We start from the raw sequence: 23,274 nt of genomic DNA, 5'->3' as shown, positions 1-23,274 counted from the left end.
TGTGAAGCTTTAAGTACAAGAAAGGGGAGGTAAACTATCTTCACTCCCCCACAACAGGGAACAAAAAACGAAAGCTAAAACTTAGCCCAAAACATTGATTCCTTAAGCGTCCCTTGCTTGGCTAACCCATCAGCCATTGAGTTAGCGCTTCTCTTCACCCAACTGTACTTCACCACAATATCCCTACTCAGCCATTTAAATTTTTTCTTTTCATTTCTGTAGCTCCACAAACCATTGCTGTCTTCCTTCAGCCACCTAATCACCACCTCTGAGTCCCCTTCAATGACCAAGCATCGAATGTTTAATTCTCTTGCTCTTTGGATTCCTTCCTGAACTGCTAGAATCTCAGCCCTAAGAGAGTCACCCTTTCCAGTCGGGGCTGAGAAAATAACATTAATAATCCCAACCTCATTCCTGAAAACTCCCCCAATCCCAGAAGGCCCAGGATTCCTTAAGCTACTACCATCAAAATTCAGTTTTATGAATCCTGAAAAGGGGGGGGGGGGGGACCAAGAAGGTCTAGAGATCCTCTTACATTGGGCCGAGGTAGCTATTTCTTTCCACTTTCTCAATATGTCAACCATGGAATAATTTGATAATAGCTCCATAGATTTCGGCCATTGAACTACCCTTAAGTGTATCAATTCAATTAAGTTATCCATGGTTCTTTCCTTGTCTGAAAAAAGTCGTGAGTTTCTCTCTTCCCATATGGACCAACACACTGCCACCCTAATGCTTCTCCACATGACCTTCCCTCTTTTCTTAGGCCATCTTGAGAACGAAGGAGAGAACAAGCTTTGCACACTTACAGGGGGATTCCAAGTACATCCAAAAAGGGAAAAAACCCACTCCCAAACAGTTTTAGTAACCAAACAAGTAACCATAAGTTGGTAACCCGTTTCCCCATCAGCTTTGCAAAGAACACACCTATTGGGAAGTAAACAGGAATTGGGTCTCTTTCTTTGAAGCAAGTCGTTTGTGTTTATTCTTTCCAGGAAAGTTTCCCAACAAAAACTACCAACCCGAGGAGGAATGGATTTGCTCCAAATCTCTTTAACAGGGAAGGACAACCCAAAGGGAGCAGAAGGTTGGACCAAAGTCACGAAAAACAACGCACAAGAAGGAACTAGTGGAGGAGAGGGTCCAAATTCTGGAGTCATCCTTACTCGAGTCCAAGAAAACATTTTCAAAGATGGCAAGCAAAGACGACAAACAACCCATGTCTGTATCCCTTATTGTTCTTCTCAACCCTAGATTCCACCCAAAGCCAGAAGTAGAATCTGAAGGAACTAAGAAAGAAGAAATGGGTTCACTTTTAAAATCTGACAAAGCATACAAGGAGGGAAATTGGTCCATCGGGGATGAATCCCCAACCCAAGGCTGCTCCCAAAATTTTATAAGATTACTAGAGTTCAAATCACACCTTATCCAAGGGGAGAAAACCGGAAGCAAATCATGAATGGCTTTCCAAGGGGAAGCAGTTGTAGTCCTTGCCAAGATTCCTGGAACCCAGTCATTGTCTTCCAGCCCATGTATGCTAGCCACTATGTTCGTCCATAATTTGTCCATGTCCATTGGAAACCTCCATAACCATTTCCCCAACAATGCCATATTTCTTTTCCTGATATTCCCAAGCCCAAGCCCTCCTAACTTCTTACTTCTAGTTACCACCTCCCAACTCACCCTATGATCTTTCTTCTCCTCTCCCGGTTCCCACAAGAAATCCCTCATTAACTCCTCCACCCTATTTGAGACCTTTGTAGGAATCTTAAACACTGGCAGAAAGTAAGCAGGAAGGTTAGCTAGGGTAGACCTAATCAAAGTGATTCTCCCCCCTAGTGAGAGAGAACTTTTCCTCTAGGAAGCAAGCCTTTTCTCAAATCTTTCCAATACCGGGTTCCAAAAGTTGTCCTTCATGGGATTATCTCCTAAGGGGAGGCCCAAGTAAGTCGAAGGCCAATCCGAAATTGCACACCCTAACAAACTTTCATATTCACTTACTTCCCTCTCCTCCAAATTCACTCCCACCATACAGCTCTTATCAAAATTCACTTTGAGATTAGACATCTGCTCAAATAGTTGTATTGCCAATTTCAAATTCCCTATCCAATTTATGTCCCCACCTTCACAGAACATAATTGTGTCATCTGCAAATTGTAAGTGTGCACGTAGTACTTGCTCCCCTCCTACTCTCCACCCTTTTACTAAGTTCCTCAAGTCAACTCTATGAATCAGTCTCCCCAAAACATCTGCAATCAGAGTGAATAGGAAGGGGGAAAGTGGATCTCCTTGTCTTATTCCCCTCAAGGCAAGAAAGAAATCCGTCACAGTTCCATTCACCAAGATAAAATAGTGGCAACTCCTAACACAACCCCAAATCCATTTACACCATCTGTTTACAAAGCCAAAACTTCTCATCACCTCCACCAAGAAAGACCAATCAACTAGGTCATAAGCCTTCCCTAAGTCTAATTTCCAAACCACACCCTTCTTCTTGGATTTCCTAAAACTTTCCAGACTATCATTTGCAATCAAAATTTGATCAGTGATCTGCCTCCCCTTCACAAAAGCTCCTTGGTTGGGTGCAATAATGGTGGGAAGAACTTTCTTTATCCTTAGAGACAACACTTTTGCAATTATCTTGTACAGACTATTCACCAAACTGATAGGTCTAAAATCCTTTGGTTGTGAAGCCTCTTTCTTCTTTGGGATCAAAGCAATAAAAGTGGAGTTTAGGCCCCGATTAATTATTCCCCTTCTGCGAAACTCCTCAAAGACTCGCACAATATCTTGCTTCACAATATCCTAGTAGTCCTGATAAAATGCCATTGCGAACCCATCTGGGCTTGGAGCTTTTGTCATATCCATCAAAAACACTGGTTCCTTTATCTCCTCTAGATTAAAATTCTTCTCTAACCCCTCCCTGTCCACTCCACTTAGAGTAGGCCAATCCAGCCCCTCCAGCCAAACCCTCTCATTTACCAGCCTTCTAAAAATAGCTTTAAAATGATTTATAAAGGGCTCTGCTATTTCTGCTTGGTGGGAAATGACTGCACCTTCAACTTCCAATTTTGAAATGAAATGCTTCCTTCTCCTACCATTTGCCATAGAATGGAAAAACCTCATGTTTCTATCTCCCTCCTTTAACCATTTACATCTAGATTTTTGTCTCCAACTTATTTCCTCCTGAAACAAGAGATCTTCCATCTACCTCCTCACACTCCATCTCAGCTCCCTGTCTTCCTCTCCAAAAGATCCCCTTTCTTCCTTCAAATCCAATTCCTCTATCTGCTCCATCAAAGTCTGCTTTCTCTTCTCCAATCCTCCAAACTCCAGACGGTTCCACTCCTTTATTTAGGATTTTAGGAATTGAAGCTTCTTGTGGAATTTCATACCCTCCCACTTTACTGACGAATTACATTGCTCCCACCATTCTCTGATTTTCTCAATGAAGTCTGGATGGGCCAACCACATATTCTCAAACCTAAAGGGGGTAGGTCCTTCTCCTCTTATTTCCTCCTTAAACATCATTATGGGCCAGTGGTCTGAGGTGAGTCTAGGGAGTGCCCTAGAAGTTAGATTCCCCTAATGCTGATGAAAAGGGATGGAATTGTAGGGTCTTAAATTCTTAATCCCTACACAAAAAAAAAATGATTTTATAATTTAAATTGCATTTTAAGAAGATATTTTATAGGATGAATCAATGAACAACATTAGCAAATAGAGGGTTCTCTGAGCCCACCCAAGTTGCACTCCTACTTTCTTCAAGGTCTGGGACTATTTTCGTCAATAAAATCCAACGAAGTAGGAGGTGGATCAATGGAGAAAAGGATGTTGCATGGATCTTCAATTACACTCTTAGGGAGATTAAGTTATATAGATAGCAATCTTATCATTCAGATGGACGAAAAGATCGTCCAACGCCCTAGCAAATGAGCTTGCAAGAGAGTCAATATGGGAAGAGCTCTATAAGAGCTCGTCCTGTAATGGCTAGGTAAAGGTTTTTTGTAAGGGTGAGGAGCCAAGTAGCTTTGCTGTATTCTTACTATTTTTCTGCTATTAATTAAATCTTTTCTGTTAATTATCAAAGTAGCATGTAAAAACTACTTACCCACCAACATAATCAAAATCTGAAAAAATGAAGGTCTTTGTAATGTCAAATCCACAGGCTATGATGTCTTTAGCATTCTCACGAGCAAGCCTCTGGCTCTCCTCTACTGAGAGGTTCTTCCACATGCACTTTTCATCATCAGTAAGTTGTATGACAAGGGGAACCTTAAAGGCATCCTGCAAATATCTGCAATTAATGTAAATGAGGCTCACAAACTAAGTTATTGGGCAGTTGACACTAAACTCAACAACTCATAAATCACAATCCAAGTGTATAGATTTGCCTCATAAAAAAGCTGCCACCATTTAATTTCTATAAGTAGGATGGAAATAAATTTGTTCACATCAGTCACTTCTTTATTTTTTTCGTACAAATTAAGGTCTCATGTATTAATTAGAAAATACATGGTATAGAAATGTGAAACCAAGGCCCATGTATAACAAGGAGCTATACATTGTGGCTTCAATATGCCCATGTGTCATCTATGGTACTCAAGCACATGTGCATAGATGCCATATTGTTATGATATCCAGATACTTATACAATGGGTCTGTATCATGTCAGATACTCCAATTTTAGTGCAAATTCTGTATATGATATAGCCATATAGTGTCACGTGCTTCAATTCTTGCAATAAATTATATGCCTGAAACATTGTTCATCCATATCATTTCTTCATTTGGTTGGCATAGGTATGATATCATCTAATAAATTGTGAATCACAAACAATAAAAAAAGTTCATAACAAGGCACTCCCGCGAAATTCTTACAAACTGATAGCCATGAACATGTTGCCCCAATAACCTTCACAGCACTAATTCCAAGTTCCAAGTTCAATGGTTAGTTTTAAACACATGGGCATGGTTTAAGATGTCAACATGTTTCCTAATATTTCCACAACATTTTTCCATTTCCATGGGTACCAATACAAAATACTACTGGAACCGACAAATTCCCCAATGAAAACTTCTGCTACCATGTGGAAAGCATGATATGGTATCATAGCATGATTAAATTGGCAACAATATTGCAAATATGTTTTTTAAGATAAATAAAGAAAAAATTTTATTAACTAAGAAAAAAGAGAAGAATACAACCAGTGATAGGAAATCACCCGAAAATAGAACAAAACAACTGAGACACAAAAAAACACCTAACATGCAGAACTCAAAACACCCCACACCAAACCCAATCCCAAATGAAACTCAAAACACCCAAACAACCAAAAATGATCACAACCACTGGGCTTGACCCCCAGCTCACCTTCCAAAGATCACAACCGGAGAAAACCTCACTATCTGAACCACCTGCCCAAAGGAACAAAACACACCCTTCCCTAACCTCCATCAGGAATGTTAGCATCCTCTTTCTTTTTCTTGCTGACTTTTTTTGTCTTCTTGATCCTTTTATTAATTCAACCCCAAAAAAGCCCCCCTTCAGTCTAGCAAACACCTTTGACACTGGTACAGATATGTTGAATTTTTTATGTCTAAACCTTTTAACCACATTATGAGGATCCTCATAATTCTTCCTTTCCAATCAATCAAGTTATTCTTAAGTTGTATGAATGAAGTTACCGTTTCCAATCAAAATAAATAAATAAATAATTCTTCCCTTCTCCCTGAGTCTCACTAATCCTTTCAAGCTCTAGGACCGCGTTTTTCTCAAACACCTGCTTTGCTGCCCAAAAAAAAAACCCATCGTTATGTAATGTCCTAGCTTCACTCTGAAGATTGTCGTCCTCCCCCCCCCCCCCCCAGCCCCAGTAGCGGAATATTGGAACTCAATATATTCGTCTTGCTGTCCTTCAAAGGTCCCCTGGAGTTTTCTTTTTTTATATCAATAACAGAAACTTTATTAAGAATTATGAAGCTTTAGGTACAAAAAAGGGGGAGATAAAGAGTCTTATCTCCCCATCAGAAAATTACAATGAAAGAAGATTAAAAATTAGCTCAAAAAATAGCCTCCCTATTCACCCCTTGCTTGGCCAACCCATTTGCAAAAGAATTAACAGTCATTTTCACCCAGCTGTATTGTATCTCAATGCCTCTACATAGCCATAAGAATTTTTTCTTTTCATTATTGTAACTCCACAAGCCACTGTCCTCTTTCTTCAACCAGCTAATCACCACCTTTGAATCACCTTCCAAAATCAGCCGACTGATATTGGAAGGCTATTTTTTAATCCTAATAGAGTCTCCTTTTCCAATAGGGCCAGAGAACAGAGCAATAGCAATCCCTTCCTCATTCCTGAAAACTCCCCCAATCCCAGAGGGCCCTGGATTCCTTATGCTACTGCCATCAAAATTCACTTTTATAAATCCGGAGGGAGGAGGGGACCACAAGGGACTAAGAGTCCTCTTACACAGAGTAGAGGTTGCTATCTCTTTCCAGTTTCTTAACAGGTCAGCAATAGGAAAGTCTGAGAACAGTTCCATAGTTTTTAGCCAGTGGGCAGCCCTTAAAAGTATTAGGTCTAATAGTTCTTCCAGGGATCTTTCCTTTTCTGAAAATATTTGAGAGTTTCTTTCCTCCCATAATGACCAACACACGGCTGCCCTAATACTCCTCCACATCATCTTCCCTCGCTTCTTAGGCCATCTGAAAAACGAAGGGAAGAACAAACCTTGAACACTCTCAGGAGGGTTCCAAGTACACCCAAAGCGAGAAAGTACCCACTCCCAAACAGTTTTAGTAACCTTACAAGAGACCAAAAGGTGGTAACCGGATTCCCCATCATCTTTACAGAGAGGAAGTAAACAAGAATTGGGTCTCTTTTTCTGAAGTAGATCATTTGTATTTATTCTTTCCAGGAAAATTTCCCAACAAAAAAACCCAACCCGAGGAGGAATGGGCTTGCTCCAAAATTCCTTAATCGGAAAGGACACACCAGAAGGGACAGATGACTGAGTTAAGGTTTCAAAAAATGAAGCACAAGAAAAGGTTCTTGAAGTAGAAGGGATCCAAATTCAGGTGTCTTCCCTAATAGGATCAAGGAAGATATTCTCAAGGATGGCTAATAAGGGTAAGAGGTTGTCCAAGTCTGTATCCCTAATTGCCCTTCGCAGGTCGAGGTTCCACCCAAAACCAGAAGTGGAGTCTGAAGGAACTAAAAAAGAAGAGATAGGTTCATTTTCAAATCTGACAGAGCATACAAGGAAGGAAACTAGTCCTTCAGAGGTGAAACCCCAACCCAAAGATGTTCCCAAAATTTTATTCGATTACCAGAGTTAACATCGTACCTGATCCAAGGGGAGAAAACTGGAAGCAGATCATGAATGGATTTCCACGGAGAAGCAGTTGTAGCCTTTGCCACAATTCCAGAATCCCAGCCATTGTCTTCCAGCCCATGTATGCTAGCCACGATCTTTGGCCACAATTTTTCCTTTTCCACTATGAACCTCCACAACCATTTTCCCAACAACGCCATATTCCTTTTCTTGATGTTTCCAATCCCAAGACCTCCTAGTTTTTTACATCTAATTACCACCTTCCATCCCACCCTATGATCTCTCTTCTCCTCTCCTGACTCCCACAGAAAATTCCTCATTAATTTTTCCAATAAGTTGGAGACCTTGGTGGGGATCTTAAACACTGATAAATAATACACAGGTAAGTTAGCTAGGGTGGACCTAACCAGAGTGACTCTCCCTCCTAAGGAAAGATAATTTCTCTTCCAGGACGCAAGCATCTTCTCAAATCTCTCCACTACCGGAGTCCAAAAGCTTTATTCTTAGGGTTATCTCCTAAAGGGAGGCCCAAGTACGTCGAAGGCCATTCTGAGATTGCACAACCTAACACACCTGCATAATTCCTTAACTCCCTCTCCTCCACATTCACCCCCACCACACAACTCTTATCAAAATTCACCTTGAGGTTAGACATCTGCTCAAAAAGTTGTATTGCTAATTTTAAATTCCGGATCCAGCTTATATTCCCACCCTCACAAACAAAATTGTGTCATCTCCCCTAGACTTTTCTTCACTTCCATAAAAGCTTTCCTAGCAAAATCCTCTCCACCCAAGAAGAATAAACCCAACAATTTACTCACCTCTAGCTCTTTATTGATAACCTCATGGGTCTAATCCAACATCACCTCTTCTTCCTCCTCTTCATTCTCCACTTCTGGCCCTTCCTCAAGAGAAACCATTCTGTATTGTAAATATGTGGAGCAGTAGTATCATTGGTTATCTAATGGAGATGATAACCACTTTGATCTAACTTAAAATTCTTTTTGGATGTGAGTCAGGTGACTTTAAATCTTAGTTCTTATTTATGCAATAGATTCTTTGGTTGATCTATTAGGATCATTTGCATGTTATGTAAATTTAACTTTTGCTTGAACTTTACAATGTAGTTTTTTTAAAGTCTATAGGACAACTTTGCAGTGCATTATTTTGTCTATAAACCTTAGCTTCTTGGCTTTGTTTGATAGTTTAAAACCAAATTATAATCTAAAAGGGTGTAGTTATGCTTTCTTTATCATTTCATAAAATACCATTCCATATTTCTGCATATGTCTACCATTTCTGCAAATTTTGCAATATTCCATATGACATTTTCAAAATTTCCAACATGTTTCATATATTTGAAAGACCTATATTTCCTTTTTTTTTTGGAAAAGGTAAGGTAATTTTATTCAAAACAAAACAAAATACAGATAGAACTCAGACCCAAAAAGGCAGTCTGAGAACAACAAAGTTACAAGCTCCAACAGGAGTGAGACCGAAATAAAAAAGGCAATCCAGATTTCTGAACTCCTCAGTAACAGAAACCCAAGAGATCAGCTTGCCCACTGCTCTCTGCACTATATCTTCAGGACTTTTAACTCTACTACAGAAAATCCTGCTGTTCCTTTCAGTCCAAATGGACCACAAAACTGCTGCAGAGATGGTCCTCCACACAATTTTTCCTTTCTTACTTAGGCCTTTTCCTTTCCAGCAGCAGAGTAGCTCCTTGACCGACCTAGGCATAACCCAACTGATGTCCATGGATTTGAGAAAGTGCTCCCACACCTGAGAGGAGATCGGACAGTGAAGACATAAATGATCTGTAGATTCTGGAAGAAACCCACAAAGACCACAAGAAAGATCCAATATTTGAATGCTCCAACTCTCAAGATTAGATCTGGAAAGGCATTTGTCAAGGGCCATTGTCCAGACCAAAAAATTGGATCTTGATGGACTTGTAGGATTCCAGATCTGAGTAGCTGGGAAATCAGTGGGGCCCAAGCTGCACAATTTGGAAGCTAGGGATTTGACAGAAAATTCACCATCCAGGTTCCATTTCCAGCACCATTTGTCTTCCAAGAACAGATCTATCTTCTGCTTCTGAAGAAGATCCATCAGCTCCATAATCTCTTCCAACTCCCAATCAAATAGGTTCCTCCTAAAAAGAGGGGTCCAAATCACAGAGTCTCCAGAAGAACAAAAACTCTCAGCCACTGAGGAATCTTTTAGAGGCACACTGGAAAAGGAGAGGAAAGGAATCAGCTAGTGGGCCATCCAATCACCAAGGGTCCTTCCAAAATTTAGTTCCATCCCCTTTACCAATCTTGACTGAAATCCCTTCCAAGAAAATAGAGAAATTCTTCATGATGCCTTTCCAAAGGGAGTTGCCCCAACTTGGAGGAGGATCCCTAGATCTCCAGTTGCCCCACTCCACCCCATATTTACCAGTTATAAGGGATCTCCACCAATTCCTTTCAGATGAAAACCTCCAAATCCACCTACTAAGGAGGGCTGAACCAAAGCTCTTCAACTTCCTTATTCCTAATCCACCTTCAGCCTTAGGAAGACACACTTGGTCCCATTTGACTAGGTGAATTTTGTTTTCCTCTTCCCAAACCCTCCAAAGAAAATTCCTCTGAAGCTGCTCCAATCTTTTTGCTACTTTGTTTGGGATAGGGAAAAGAGATAGGAAATAAGTGGGCAGATTAGAAAGGGTACTTTTTATCAGAGTAACCCTACCCCCAAAAGAGAGGTATCTTGCCTTCTGAGATGCTAACTTTCTCTCCAATCTTTCAATGACAGGATCCCAAACCAAGGAAGATAATCAATTTGCCCCCAAGGGCAAACCTAAATATTTTATAGGGAGGAAATCAATCTGACAAGCCAGCACCTCAGCACAATCATCTAAATTGGCAACTTGACCCACTGGAATGATTTGACTTATGTTCATAACTTTAAGCCCAGACCGCCTCAAACCAGGTTAAGATCCCAAGGACAAGGCCCAACTGAGCAAGGAAAGCATCCATAAAGTATAATGTATCGTCTGCAAATTGGTGAATATTGACCTTTTCCCCCTCAGGGGAAATTTCAAAACCTTCCCAACAACAAGATTCAACTGCCTTCTTGCAAAAAAGAGTAAGAATTTCCATAATACAAATAAAGAGCAAGGGGGACAAGGGATCACCCTGTCTCAGACCCCTTGAGCTATCAAAAAACCCCGCTGACTGACCATTAATCAAAACTAAGAATTTAGGATAGGTTGTACATACTTTGATCCAATTTCTCCATTTCTGCCCAAAATTCATGTACTGCAACACAGAATCAATACAATTCCAATCAAAATTCATTTGAAAGACCTATATTTCCATCAACACCAACATTTTAAACCTCACACATGGATGTTCCTTTTATTCCATATTGTCCAGAAATTACAAAAATACAGAAAACCCTATAGTGACATTTTCTTTCTTTTCTTTTTATAGTAGTTATGGGTCCCATTGACAAGGACGTTACACCATCTGTAGAATTGGGAAACCAAAACAATTACATTTGAGGTGTGCATGGTTTCTCTTGATAAATGTTTGATTTGGGGTCAGTTAAGAAATCTTGGAATAAACGTATCTAGTTTCACTTGTCTATTTGATCTCAGGACATCGAAATGGCAAACCACTTTTTCTTACATTACAAATTCAGCTTGGTGGAATGGGCCCATTTCCTGTATATTTACAAAATCAACTGGTATTTCCCTGCTCCATCCTAGAGTTAGCATCTTAGAGGATTAAGCAAGAGAAGAAAGGTTCTTTGCCAACTCTTCCCATGGCATCCTTTTGGTTAGTATAGAGGGAAAAATGCAATAACGTTTCAGAATAAACCCCCTACTGAAGAAGGAATGTTAAGATACATCAATAAAAAGGATCTTAAGAAAAGTTACAGGGATGCCAATAAAAAGCCAAAGAACATTTACAGGCACTATCTTGGGGCTTCGTGTTTCCCAATGATATATAGTAACTAATTGCATATTATACTTGTAAATCATACTATTCGCAAAAAATCACAATAATATATTACCCTTTACATAAAGGAAAAAATAAATTTCATACATAAAACCATTCACACCTTGTGGAATAAAAAAACTGAAAATATAACAATAAATAATGATCTATGTTGAGAAAACGTACTTGGTGAACATAAATGGAACAAGATGTCCCAAATGCAAAGCTTCAGATGATGGTCCTCTCCCCGTGTATAAATAGAATTTTTCTCCTCTCTCATAAGCATCGAGAATTTCATTGAAATCTCTATTTCAACAATACCAAAGAAATAGAAATTGACTAGTCGATCAATATATAGAATAACAAACAAGTAAATAAATTGAGACCGTCAGACAGTGAGATGACAAAAAGAATGGAAAAAAGGAAATAAGAGAGAAGAGAGAAAGAGGCAAAACCTATGAGCAAAAAACACGCCTCGACGAAGGAAGACATGAGGGGGCCGAGAGGTAAGACGTTCGACGCGGCGAATCAGAGTTTGGTCGAGCCTTTGGCAACCAAACTTGTCAATGAGCTTGTCGTAGTCAATCTTCCCACCATCTTTTCCTGATACCTCCCAAGGATTAACGATTTGCCCGGGTTCATTTTCCTCTTCTCTCACGTTTTTCTCCATTTCTATCTCCGTCCCTCCCTAGTGAATCCAAAACAGTTACCAGGTGGAAATTTAACATAAGCAACGAATTAAAAGAATAAACCAGAAAGAAATAAGGAAAAAGGAGTACACAGAAGAACCAGAAAGTAAAGAGAATGAAAGAAAAGCTCGCTTATAGAGGCGTAACTGTTCCGGTGAAAGTTATCCACGATATGAAGCAAGCTAAACGAGCAGAGAGTTGTGGTTTTGTTGGGTTTTAACTTGATGGAGCTGAAGGGATTCAATTTACTAAAATTCCGTTGCCGAAGAGCTTCGATTCGATATGCCTCGAATTAGAAACCAAAATCGATCTCTTGAATCCCAAGACGACACTAAACCGTTTCGACAATTAACCTGAAAATGGCCTTCAGCTGGTAATAGTTCTGAGGACGTATCCGAGCTATCTCGACGAAACGGGACTGAAACTGATGATACTCAGCAAAACAGTCAGCACAGCTTAGGCCTTAGGGCTGCAAATTAGACCTATTCACGGGCCGGAACAGGCCGGGCTTAGCCTCTTTGTTAACAGAATACACTGAGGCCCGAGTCCGGCCCGACCATGAGCCCAAGCCCGAACCTCCTATAAAGTCCAAGCCCAAGCACGAATCTCAGCATGTAAATTGGGCAAAAAGAATTTTTTGTTTTTTATTCAATAAGTAAACTGATTTATTTATTTTAAATGACCTTAGAACACAAAAATATTGAAAGATCTTACTATAACTTTAAAAAAAAGGAGGACAAAGAAAAAATATACTATGTATTTTTTATTTTATAAAATATTATTAGGGGCTTGAGTTAGTTAGGCTTTTTTGAAAAAGCTCGATCCCACCCCAAAAAAAGGGTAAATTACAAAGACCCTTGGAGTTTGTGACAAAGACCCTCCTGTACTTTGTTTTGTGACTAAGACCCCCCTTGATCGTTAAGTTAGATGACATAATGCATTAAATTATCAAAATACCCCACTAAACTTTGTATATTTTCTTTTTTGCCCTTTTTCTCTTAAAACCTATTTAACATCTCCGATGGAAACCAGTTTAACATCTCCGATAGGAACTTCCTCACCTAAAACTATACAAATTAGCCTCCTTGTTCTAGGTATCTTGCCTCAGATATCGCCGTTGACAATACACTCGGAATTTCGAATCCATTAACGTCTCGGATTGTTCCTTTTCCCTCCTTAAAAATCTAAGAATTAACAAATAACACAAGCATTTGGGTTCTCTTCCACACTCTGGACATAGTAGTGAGAGTGGTCATGTGGGGATTATAAGCTTGGTAGGCCTTGACCAGGTTCTGGATTTGTTGCTCCACTGGATCTTTCTTGGGTTCTTCCTTCTTAGGCTCCTCTTTCTTGGGTTCTTCCTTTTTCTCAGGCTCTTTTGAAGGCCCTATATAAACTATATCCGAGTGCCAAAGTTTGCGTAGCTTGCTCACCACATCTACGGGATCGACGTCTCCAATGACTGTCAGTTGCTTCTCTTACATGTCCATGGCGATGGAATCAATTCCTACAAATTCACAAAGATAAAAAACGCAAAAGTTATTTCAATAGCTTTAGGCTATTTTTTTCTTTCTCAAAAATGAGATTTCTTACTTTAGTTCAATAAGAAAATAGGGTAAAGATCATCTTGATACCTGAAAGGCTAGAGACTCCCTTCATGGCCTTCTGCTTGGCCTTGTCATCATGTAAATCCAACTTCAACACCACCGTTTGTATCAATTAAAAAAACAAACAAAAAAGTCTCAATTAAGATCAAATCAAACTCCTAATACAATCAAAGGTTCTTAGACTCCCATTGAATCAGAACAAAATAAAGTCCAACAAGAATCAATAATCAAAGAATCGGATTTTGTCTTCTAAAAAGGTTTTGAAAAACCAAAACTTATAAAGTGGATATCCAGTACGATTCTGAAAGAGCCCCAAAAGCATGTGTACGCGACGTACAACAATCAACAGATTATCCTCCCTATAGATTGTTGCCCACCTACTAGGGTCACAAAGACATCAACGTTTGGTCTCCGTTCGTCTACGACATGTCTGTGCCAATTGCACCTTACCTTGCCACCTCATTTTCTCAAGAGCATAATTTCGAGACCGTCTTGATCAAAATTAAGATTAATGGAAAGCTTAGGTGGAAGGTGGGTACTTGGATCTCCGGGGGCTATCATATTTACATCAACTATCTGACTTATATCACCCTTGGCAGTTGGAACTTCAAACACAGGGATTCCCATCGAAACAGCCTTTGAGTACCAAATGGTACAATCATGCGACATTGATGTATGAACTCTAAACTCTAAAGTCTGAAACAAGCAATCGCCATTAGTAACTTAGTATTTTCAATTCTTCGCTTCTCTCCTCATGACACCATAGTATTTGCCTGCTGGTACAATCTTGACGGTGTAGTCGCCTCAGGATCAAATTGTCGTCTGGCTATAGTATTTGCCGTAATATTTGCCTGCTTGTACCAGTAGCCAATCATCGCTTGGTTGTAGTCAGGATTAAATTGGTTCAATCCAGATGTTGTAGTATTTTCAATTCCCATCTTCAAGAGTTGTATGGGGATTAAAAATATTGTAATGACCTTTTTGGACGGAAGGCTAATGGAAGGAGGTCTTTGTCACACGATCATAGTACAAAGGGGGTCTTGTCACAGACCCTATAATATAGGGGGGTCTTTGTAATTTACCCAAAAAAATTGGGCTTAGTATTTTAGGTTAAGCCTGAACTTACAAGTCTAAAATAATGTCTAAGCCCAACAAAAAACGGGTCAAGCCAGGCTACCTAACCCATTAACAAGTTTATTGCAAATGGATGAAATTAAATCGAATTTAAGTACATCCAAATTTGATTCATTTATATAATTATATTAGAAATTGAATCAAATATTATGAATCGTACTATGTTGAGTTTAAATCAAAATCAGATTGCTTTAGGATTTATTTTTTTTTAAGAAAAAAGAAAAATTTCTTAAATTACCCTTATTGTTTAGTTAATTCACCAATATATTCCTATCATTTGACTATTATCTAACGTTATCCTTATTGTTTCTAATAATTGATAAACTATATCCTTTACGTTAATATTCCTTCAAAACTCGTACACATAACACTACGTGGCGTTTAAAATTTTCTTTAAAATTCAAAATTACCCTCGTCCCGCATGACCGCCCCACAAACGTTCCACACGACGTGCGACTGACACCTGTTCAGTCGGGCGTTCCCGCGTGCGACGCTAACGTGACGGACGTTAGCCCCGCCAGTAGGCCCCAAAACCAACTCAAAAGTGCTGGAACGCGCCCCCCTGAATCTCTTTTCCCATATTCGCACCCCTCCTGAAGCTCAAATCGGAGGAGAGGCTCTGACCCCCGTTCTCTGCCCGAGCTCGGATCTCCGCTTCCATCTCCGGCACCGGTGAACGCTCCGGTTACCAGGTAAGCTCTAACCCTTGTTCTTTGTCTGGGGTTTTGATTTTTTTCATTAAACCCTCTTTGATGTTTTATTTTTCTTTGACTTTTTTTACCCTTTTCCACCTCCTTCTCCGGCACCGGCGATCGCTCCGGCCACCGTCACCAGGTGTTGAAGTGTTTTTCATTTCAAGAAACCAATGCTCTATGAAGAAAAAACTAAGGATGATGCCCCTGCATGTCTTTACTGTGTCTTTGTGCGCACACAACTTTGGAAACTATAAGAAAATAGACAATCAAGTCGAAACAGGTAAATAGATTTCCTCTTTGACCTGTATTTTTCTCTCTTCATTAAGGTAGAGAAGACAGACCGAAAACAATGGAGAGTGATAGGAAACAAAACTGACCCCATGCTATCCGAAAAGAAGATTTCTCATTTTTTTGGTAACCAAAAGCAGATCAGAGAACCAAGTTAATGAAAACGCCAATGGGAGAAATACTTCTCCAAGAATATTTCATATAAGAAGAAAGTATGATATAATTAACAAATTTGAGTTCATGATATTGTTGGGACGAGGCATTATCGAGTTGAGAACTTGAGATGGGATCCCAACTTTTGTACGAATACCAGTTTTTTATGCCCCCTTTTTTTATTCATGATATTCTGAACTTCTGCAACAAATAAACAAGAATCTCTCTCTCTAGTTGCATTTTTTTAAATAATAGTTTATAAAGCTTCGTAATATGTTATTTTAATCTGCAAAATAGTCGTGCGATGCTGAGACTGATGATACCTTATTGAATGAACACCATGAAGAGAAGGTTCAATATATCTCTCTCAACATATACGTGTACTTGCGCTATCAAGAAGCAGAGTCAGATTTCTCAGAAGGAAGAAGAAGAAAAAGATTCTGACATGGGTTTAGATTAATATGGTTTTTTGTTTAATCACCATCATGTCACTTTAGATCTTATAAAACCCATGATTTGATTTGGGTCTCCAACACTACTGTTACCATGCATTAGATTAAAATTGAGGATTCTGCTTGTTCTGTGACAGTAACCGTAGTTCTGTTGGATTCTTTAAACTACTTCAAAGCAGTCGTATTTATCATGTAGATGGAACATTTATAAGAAGTGTTGATATTGCAAGATTGAAGCATCGGGGGCCTGATTGGAGTGGGCTGTACCAGCATGGAGACTGCTTTTTGGCTCATCAAAGACTAGCTATTATTGATCCTTCTTCAGGGGACCAGCCTCTGTTTAACTAAGACAGGAAGATAGTTGTAATGCCCTGCTTTAGGCTAGTTAGTTGGAGTATACCATAAACCTGTGTTTAATATATTAACATACCCTTGAAGACTAAAGAGGAGAGAGAGAGTTCGTAGCCATAGCCAAACAACATTTGTACCAAAGCATACAAATTAATAATAAAGTGTTTGAAAATTCAGCTTTCTGTATCTGTACCAAAGCATACAAATTAATAATAAAGTTTGAAAATTCTGCTTTGTGTAGCCATAGCCAATCACTGCACTACCTTCTCTTTCTCCTTCTGTCGTTTTTTCCTAAGCTAGCCAAAACCTGTAAACCAAACAACTTTCTAAGTGAGTTTTTAATAGCCATTGCATAATAAAAAAGTTGAATGCAGTTCTAAGTGTGACACTCCAACACCTGGTGACGGTGGCCGGAGCGATCGCCAGTGCCGGAGAAGGAGGTGGAAGAGGGTAAAAAAAATCAAAGAAAAATAAAACATCAAAGAGGGTTTAATGAAAAAAATCAAAACCCCAGACAAAGAACAAGGGTTAGAGCTTACTGGTAACCGGAGCGTTCACCGGTGCCGGAGATGGAAGCGGAGATCCGAGCTCGGGCAGAGAACGGGGGTCAGAGCCTCTCCTCCGATTTGAGCTTCAGGAGGGGTGCGAATATGGGAAAAGAGCTTCAGGGGGGCGCGTTCCAGCACTTTTGAGTTGGTTTTGGGGCTAACTGGCGGGGCTAACGTCCGTCACGTTAGCGTCGCACGCGGGAACGCCCCACCGCGTGCAACTGGACAGGTGTCAGTCGCACGTCGTGTGGGACGTTTGTGGGGCGGTCATGCGAACTCTTCCTCTCGACCGGCACTCCCTTCCTCCTTTGCATGTATTGTCTTCTTCAGCAACAGTATCAATCGTGCGATGTTGTCGATGAACAGTGATTGTTGAATGAAACGCCGGATCTGCTGAGTATCTCTAAAATCTGCACGGAACCCAGATTTCTGGGAGATACTAAGATATGACATCTGGTTCGTTTTTCTCCTTATTTTTCAGTTTTCAGGTAATAGCAACAGTCGATGTCTGAAGCAAGGGGCTCGCTGATTACATCCTTAATCCTCTGCAATCTCTGTCCATCAGCTTGCAAAACAACTCCCTCACTCGCCCCATTCCCGACCTCTCCAGATTTGTCAATCTCAAAATATGTTGAATGATATCTCCGACGAAGCCAGGGATGAATTGAGCGGAAGCCGCTGCTGTTGCAGCTTGCCCAGATAACATGGGTAAGTGCCCACCGACTTGCGCACTCTGCCCAATCAAAGCTGAATGAGACAAATGTTGGAGCCGTGATCCATTTTTTCGTTTTCCTAAAATGAAAAAGGGGGCAAGCAACTCTGATTGGCGACGCTAACCGTCGAAGAAGAAAGCCATAGTTCAAACCTAAATTGATCATCTAGGGCTCAGAAACTCCGCAAACACAGAGTTCAAACCATAGTTCTCTATCCTCATCCTTCTATGCCTCGTCTCTGCCTGGCTCATTCTCAACCTCTTCCCCCCATATCATCCCCCTTTTGTCCGGTTCGCTTGAATCAAAACGGGTTTGTGGGAAGGTGGTGATCTGTGATCGAGGTAAACACGACGGCAAGTGGGGAGGAGATTGTGGCCAACAGCCATTTTCTCCTCAACAGTGGTGGTGGGGAGGAAGGCTGGGGATGGGCTTGGTGGCGAGGCGAGGTGGGGAAGGGAGGGTTTGGCAGCGAGGCAAGGTTAATCCAGCAAAGACCGGCGGTAGTTGATGTATTGTTTCCTTCGAGGAGAGACCGGCGGCAGCTGCAACAAGTTGATGTTGTTGAAGTAAGGGTGAGAAAAAAACCGAAAAACCGGACCAATCGAAACTGAACCAAAAAATTGGTTAACAGGATCAGTCGGTTTTTTAAAAAACCAAAGGTATTGGTTTGATTTTGGTTAATCAATACATAAAACTGGTGGTTAATCAAATCGAATGGTATATATATATATATATATATTTCTATATATTTTTATATATTTATGTATATTGTGTATATTTTTATATTTTTATATATTATAAATTGATAATTATGTATTATATATAAATAAATAAATAAATATATATATATTTATAATATTGATATATTATTTTATTATTTAAAATATAATATTATATATATATATATTTTTATAATATATATTGTAAAAATTAAAAAACCGATGGTTAATCGAATCGATCAACCGGTTAACCGATAGGTTTTGGTTCAATTCCAGTTACCAATTTTCCAAAAACTAGTACTATCGATTCAGTTACAAAATATGCCCCATGGTTTGATTAACCGAATTGTAAGCATCCCTATGTTGAAGAAATAATAGGTAAATTATTATTTTACTCTTTCCATTAATGGAGCTAATAGTAAAGAGGATTTGGTAAACAAACGCTAATGGTAAGGAGGATTTGGTAATCAGGAAAAAAAGAAGTATAAATTTGAACTAATAATGACTTTAATATTGTATTTACCAAAATGAAAATTACTTTTGTACTTTTAGAACATACATATCTAAACTACTATTAAAAGTATGAATGGGGGTGTGAAAATTTTCTTCTTGACTAAAATATCCTTATTTTAGAATTTACTTCTTTTTATTTGTGAGAGTTGAAAATGTAATTTGGACTGCTAGTATTAACATTTTTCTATTATTAATGACCTCATTAAGTCTTATACGTAAGGTATTAATTCACATTCTGTCTCATTAAATCCTATATTTATGGTATTTTTCTCACTAATAAATTCTACTAATTGTCTATATGAAATGATTTATATTTACTATTTTTCACAATATAAAACCCATAATTTTTTTAACATTGGCTCGAAAACAAAATCATTCTTCTATTCAGGTGGCAAGTAGGCAATTCAACCATTAAAGCCAAATGGGTAAACCCATTACAAAAATTAAACAATTCAACTTTTTGGCAAAAGTATCATTCTTTGATGTCATAATTAAACAAAAAAAAAGATAAATATAAAAATGAAAAGATACATAAATTTTGTAGAAAAATATTTGGGCACATCTTTGATATTGCATATTCATTATATTAAACAAAAATAAGTGTAATGAATAAAAATTATTTAGCCATTATTACCATCATCATCATCATTATTGTCGTCATAATTACTGTCATCTAAATTTTCTACATGCAAAGCACATTCACATTTACTATTTTCTATGAAAGGCGATGTAGGGTTGTCAACAGATTGCTTGGGTCAGTTAAGGGCATTAAGGTGGTGTTGGGTATCGTGGTGTTGTGAAAATGTTTTATCACTATATATGCACCAAGGGGGCCTTCTTGATACACCCTTACAGGGGGTGTATCAGGTCAAACCACAGTTCAAAAGGTACTGGGACTTAAACCAACCCCTTTGAACCAGCTTTGAAAAAAAATAAATAAAGCATAAAAAAAGCATCGATACAGGCTGATACGGCCCTGTATCAATATTTAGAACCTTGATAAGCACTACATAGGCATTTTACTTCTACCAAACCAAAAAATCCTGTTTGAATGGATTGTTTAACTACAAATATTTTGTAATGTTTTTTTTAAGAGGTGTATGTGAAAATAACTTATGGAAAAAAAACAATTTGAACATTTTTTTGCTTAGATAGTATTGTGTGAGTGCATTCTCCTTTATTAACCTACTTACCTCTAATAAACAATTTAACATTGTTCTTTCTACCAATAACATTTTTCTTTTTCTCATTTTACAATACTTAAATCAAATATAAACATAGCACTCATGAAACATACACTGATGCCAAAGGCCATCTGGGATTGAATGTGACCTATATTGGTTGGGTTTAGAAAAAAAGGGATCATGCAAAAAATAATTGGATAAGAATATTAGAATATGAAAACATATTTAACCTATACTCTCTACTAGCAAGCAATGCTTTTTATGCATACCAAAGATAATAATCCAGTTAATAAATACTCATAAAGTTTTACTAATTATTTCACATAAATTATATTTTCCTTCTTGCGTCAGTACATGTATTCAAAAGTTGTGTGCATGTTGGTTTAGTGACCTCGTAGGCTCTTACACAAAAATGGTGAATGGTAGGATGCAAACAGATTGGATCGGACTCAAATCAAGGTATACCCCAATCCGATCCAATAGCATATATCCAATATCCATTCCAATTTGAAGATCTGATTGGATCTCACAAATGGTGATTCAAATTTGAATCTGTTAACGATATCGGATCTCTGAATATGATTTGATTCGACTATAATTATGAAAAAATTAATAAATTATTAAAAGAAAAAAAACATAGAAATTTATGTACAGAAGAACAAAAAATATAACTATTTTTTCAATTGTTTTCATCACATATATTAATATATACATGCCTTTTCATAAAGAAAATACAAAAAATGCAATATAAACATATTTATAAATAAATATATTATTATATACTTATCTTTTTATAAGTAAATATGTTTATAAATATGTATACATATATAGGTCGGACCGGATTGGATAGGGGTTGGTGATAGGAATCCAATCCGATTTTTCAATCTGATCCAAAATTCCGACAAATGGCTATTTGGATCCAACAAAAATATAGTCAAATTTGGATCAAATCGGATCATGATCCGATCTATTTGCACCCTACTGAATAGAACCAAATACTCACAAACAAATAGATTTTGTGAATATCAAGCTAAGGAGATTCTCAAAATCCAACTTTGTCTTAGTATTGATGGGGATACATTGCTAGAAACATTCAAGCAGTTATAAAAAACTTCTTAGATCTCAACCCATTGCCTTTTAAGGAAGTAGTGTGCTGGAAAATACATATGGAAAATAAAAAATCATTTAAACTTTCAAAATCTACTACCCACTGACTATAATTATGCAAATGCAAGACGGTTCATGATATACTCCAATAATGGCAACAAAATATATTATCTGAGATCTCCAAATATATAAAAAAATAAAGCTAATGGAGATAGTTATAATTGCTATTAGGCTGATCTGGGGTGCTTGAAATCAGAAATTCAAGAATTATATAAAAAAGGGGCAGTTGAATGCACAAGGCTCCCACCATGTAGGGTTTGGAAGGGACAATATACACAGTTTTACCCTTACACATACAGAGAGGTTGTTTCCGATATCTAAACCCTAATTGCAAATGGTGAAGGATATTGATAAATTCTTACTATGTGAAAATACTATACACAAAGAATAAAAACAACATGAACTTAACACTAACACTTGGATGTAGGGGTTAGCAAATGGGTAGGTTTTACCGGAAACTGAATGAAACCAACCTTGAACCAGCCCTACCTAATTTGTTACAGGGGAGGGTATGGTTCCAAATTATTGGAACCAATCCCTATCCATGCCGGTTTTTGTGCCTAGGGGTTTACCCTATTCAAATTGACCCAATGAACCACCCTTGGCTGGCCTTGGAACCAAACTTACCTTAAAATAAGCCTCAAAATACTTTTGATGATGTGAAAATTTGAGCCCAATCACTAATAGTTACAAAGGCCATGATTTCACTTGACCATTGAGTTACTTAAATGATTTGATCATTTATTTTCATTTTATTATTTGAATATGTATAACAAGTAATATACAAGGTAATATTTACAAAATTTAAATTATAATACAAGTTTTGAACATATATTAATACATTATGAATAATCTATGTATTAAATTACATTTTAATCAATAAAGAGTATAAGTTTTAAACTATATATTATATTTATTGAAAATCAAGTTTTAAAAAATATGTTTATTTATTTATTTATTTTAATGGAGAATAAATTCCATGGCTTGACCTTGGAACCGACCTTCATAGTGTAGGTTCCAGTTCCAAAAACTTGGAACCAACCTTAGGTTTTACCATAGAACCAAATCGAACCAACCCATGCTAGCATGCTCCCCCCTATATATATATATATATTGATGTAAATAGGGGCAACAATGGCGGAACCAAGTGTTGGGCTAAAAGGAGCTTTGATTGTTGAATGGGACACTCTTATTTTGGATCTTTGATGGGCAATGGAAAGGAAGATACATCAGTTGACAATGTTTTGTGATGTTCAATGAATCATTTATCTTTTGAGGATGAATAGCATACTTTGCGCATGGATAGAAAACATCTATATCTATACTAATGAAAGTGTGAAACTTTTGTTTGACTGGCGTAAAAAAAAAAAAGAAACTTTTGTTTGACTAAAATATCTCAATTTTTTACTTTAGCCCATCTCTAATTGTAATGACAGAAATGCAATTCAAACAATCACCTTTATCTTCATTCAAATTTATACTTAAGGTATTAATTCCAATTAACTAGAATACATCTCTATTTTTGAATTTAATCACTCTTTAATAACGAGGGCACAAAATGTAATTTGAACTACTATATTTCTCTTCATTCAATTCTCTCTATTTAAGTTTCATATTTAAGGTATTAGCTCCCATTATTTCATTGATTCCTGTATTAATTAACCATATTAAAAAATAGTATGACAAAGAACACTTGTTTTTATTGAAGATAAAAGTAAAATACAAATT

General features: G+C 37.9%; 1 protein-coding gene, 2 long non-coding RNA genes and 1 pseudogene across 10 annotated transcripts in view; 1 reads left to right on the top strand and 3 right to left on the bottom strand.

Moving 5' to 3' along the window:
• The window catches only part of LOC104596526 (Nucleotidylyl transferase superfamily protein), a 42,415-nt gene extending 29,938 nt beyond the window's left edge, over window positions 1-12,477 (bottom strand). Inside the window, exons 1-4 of one of the 4 annotated variants that reach the window (XM_010257724.3) lie at window positions 12,170-12,477; window positions 11,789-12,021; window positions 11,520-11,639; window positions 4,112-4,297 (exon numbers count right to left, since the gene is read on the bottom strand). In XM_010257724.3, the coding sequence (XP_010256026.1) occupies window positions 4,112-4,297; window positions 11,520-11,639; window positions 11,789-12,003 (521 nt within the window). In that variant the 5' untranslated portion in view covers window positions 12,004-12,021; window positions 12,170-12,477. Of the gene's footprint in view, window positions 1-4,111; window positions 4,298-11,519; window positions 11,640-11,788; window positions 12,022-12,112 lie in introns of all 4 variants that reach the window. The other 3 variants (XM_088895202.1, XM_088895203.1, XM_088895201.1) reach the window with 3 other exon arrangements.
• Window positions 12,478-13,213: 736 nt separating this feature from the next.
• Window positions 13,214-14,567, bottom strand: LOC104596663 (heavy metal-associated isoprenylated plant protein 39-like; annotated as a pseudogene).
• Window positions 14,568-15,298: 731 nt separating this feature from the next.
• Window positions 15,299-16,878, top strand: LOC104596528 (uncharacterized). Of its 5 annotated transcripts, none has more exons than XR_735063.3 (3): window positions 15,299-15,455; window positions 15,598-15,738; window positions 16,582-16,878. It is a non-coding gene; the product is annotated as an uncharacterized LOC104596528 (long non-coding RNA). The 5 variants fall into 5 exon arrangements; XR_016085119.1 differs by having other exon boundaries at window positions 16,548-16,878; XR_016085121.1 differs by having other exon boundaries at window positions 16,489-16,878.
• On the bottom strand, window positions 16,865-18,620 carry LOC104596527 (uncharacterized). Its single transcript, XR_735061.3, has 2 exons — window positions 17,242-18,620; window positions 16,865-17,009 (listed from the first exon to the last, which is right to left on the bottom strand). It is a non-coding gene; the product is annotated as an uncharacterized LOC104596527 (long non-coding RNA).
• Window positions 18,621-23,274: the final 4,654 nt, after the last annotated feature.

The sequence above is a fragment of the Nelumbo nucifera genome, chromosome 1, assembly GCF_055504915.1.
Source record: "Nelumbo nucifera cultivar China Antique chromosome 1, China Antique-T2T, whole genome shotgun sequence".
In the NCBI taxonomy this organism is placed as follows: Eukaryota; Viridiplantae; Streptophyta; class Magnoliopsida; order Proteales; family Nelumbonaceae; genus Nelumbo; species Nelumbo nucifera.
The sequence above is the reverse complement of the archived record's forward strand: the minus strand, read 5'-3'. Positions and strand labels throughout refer to the sequence as shown.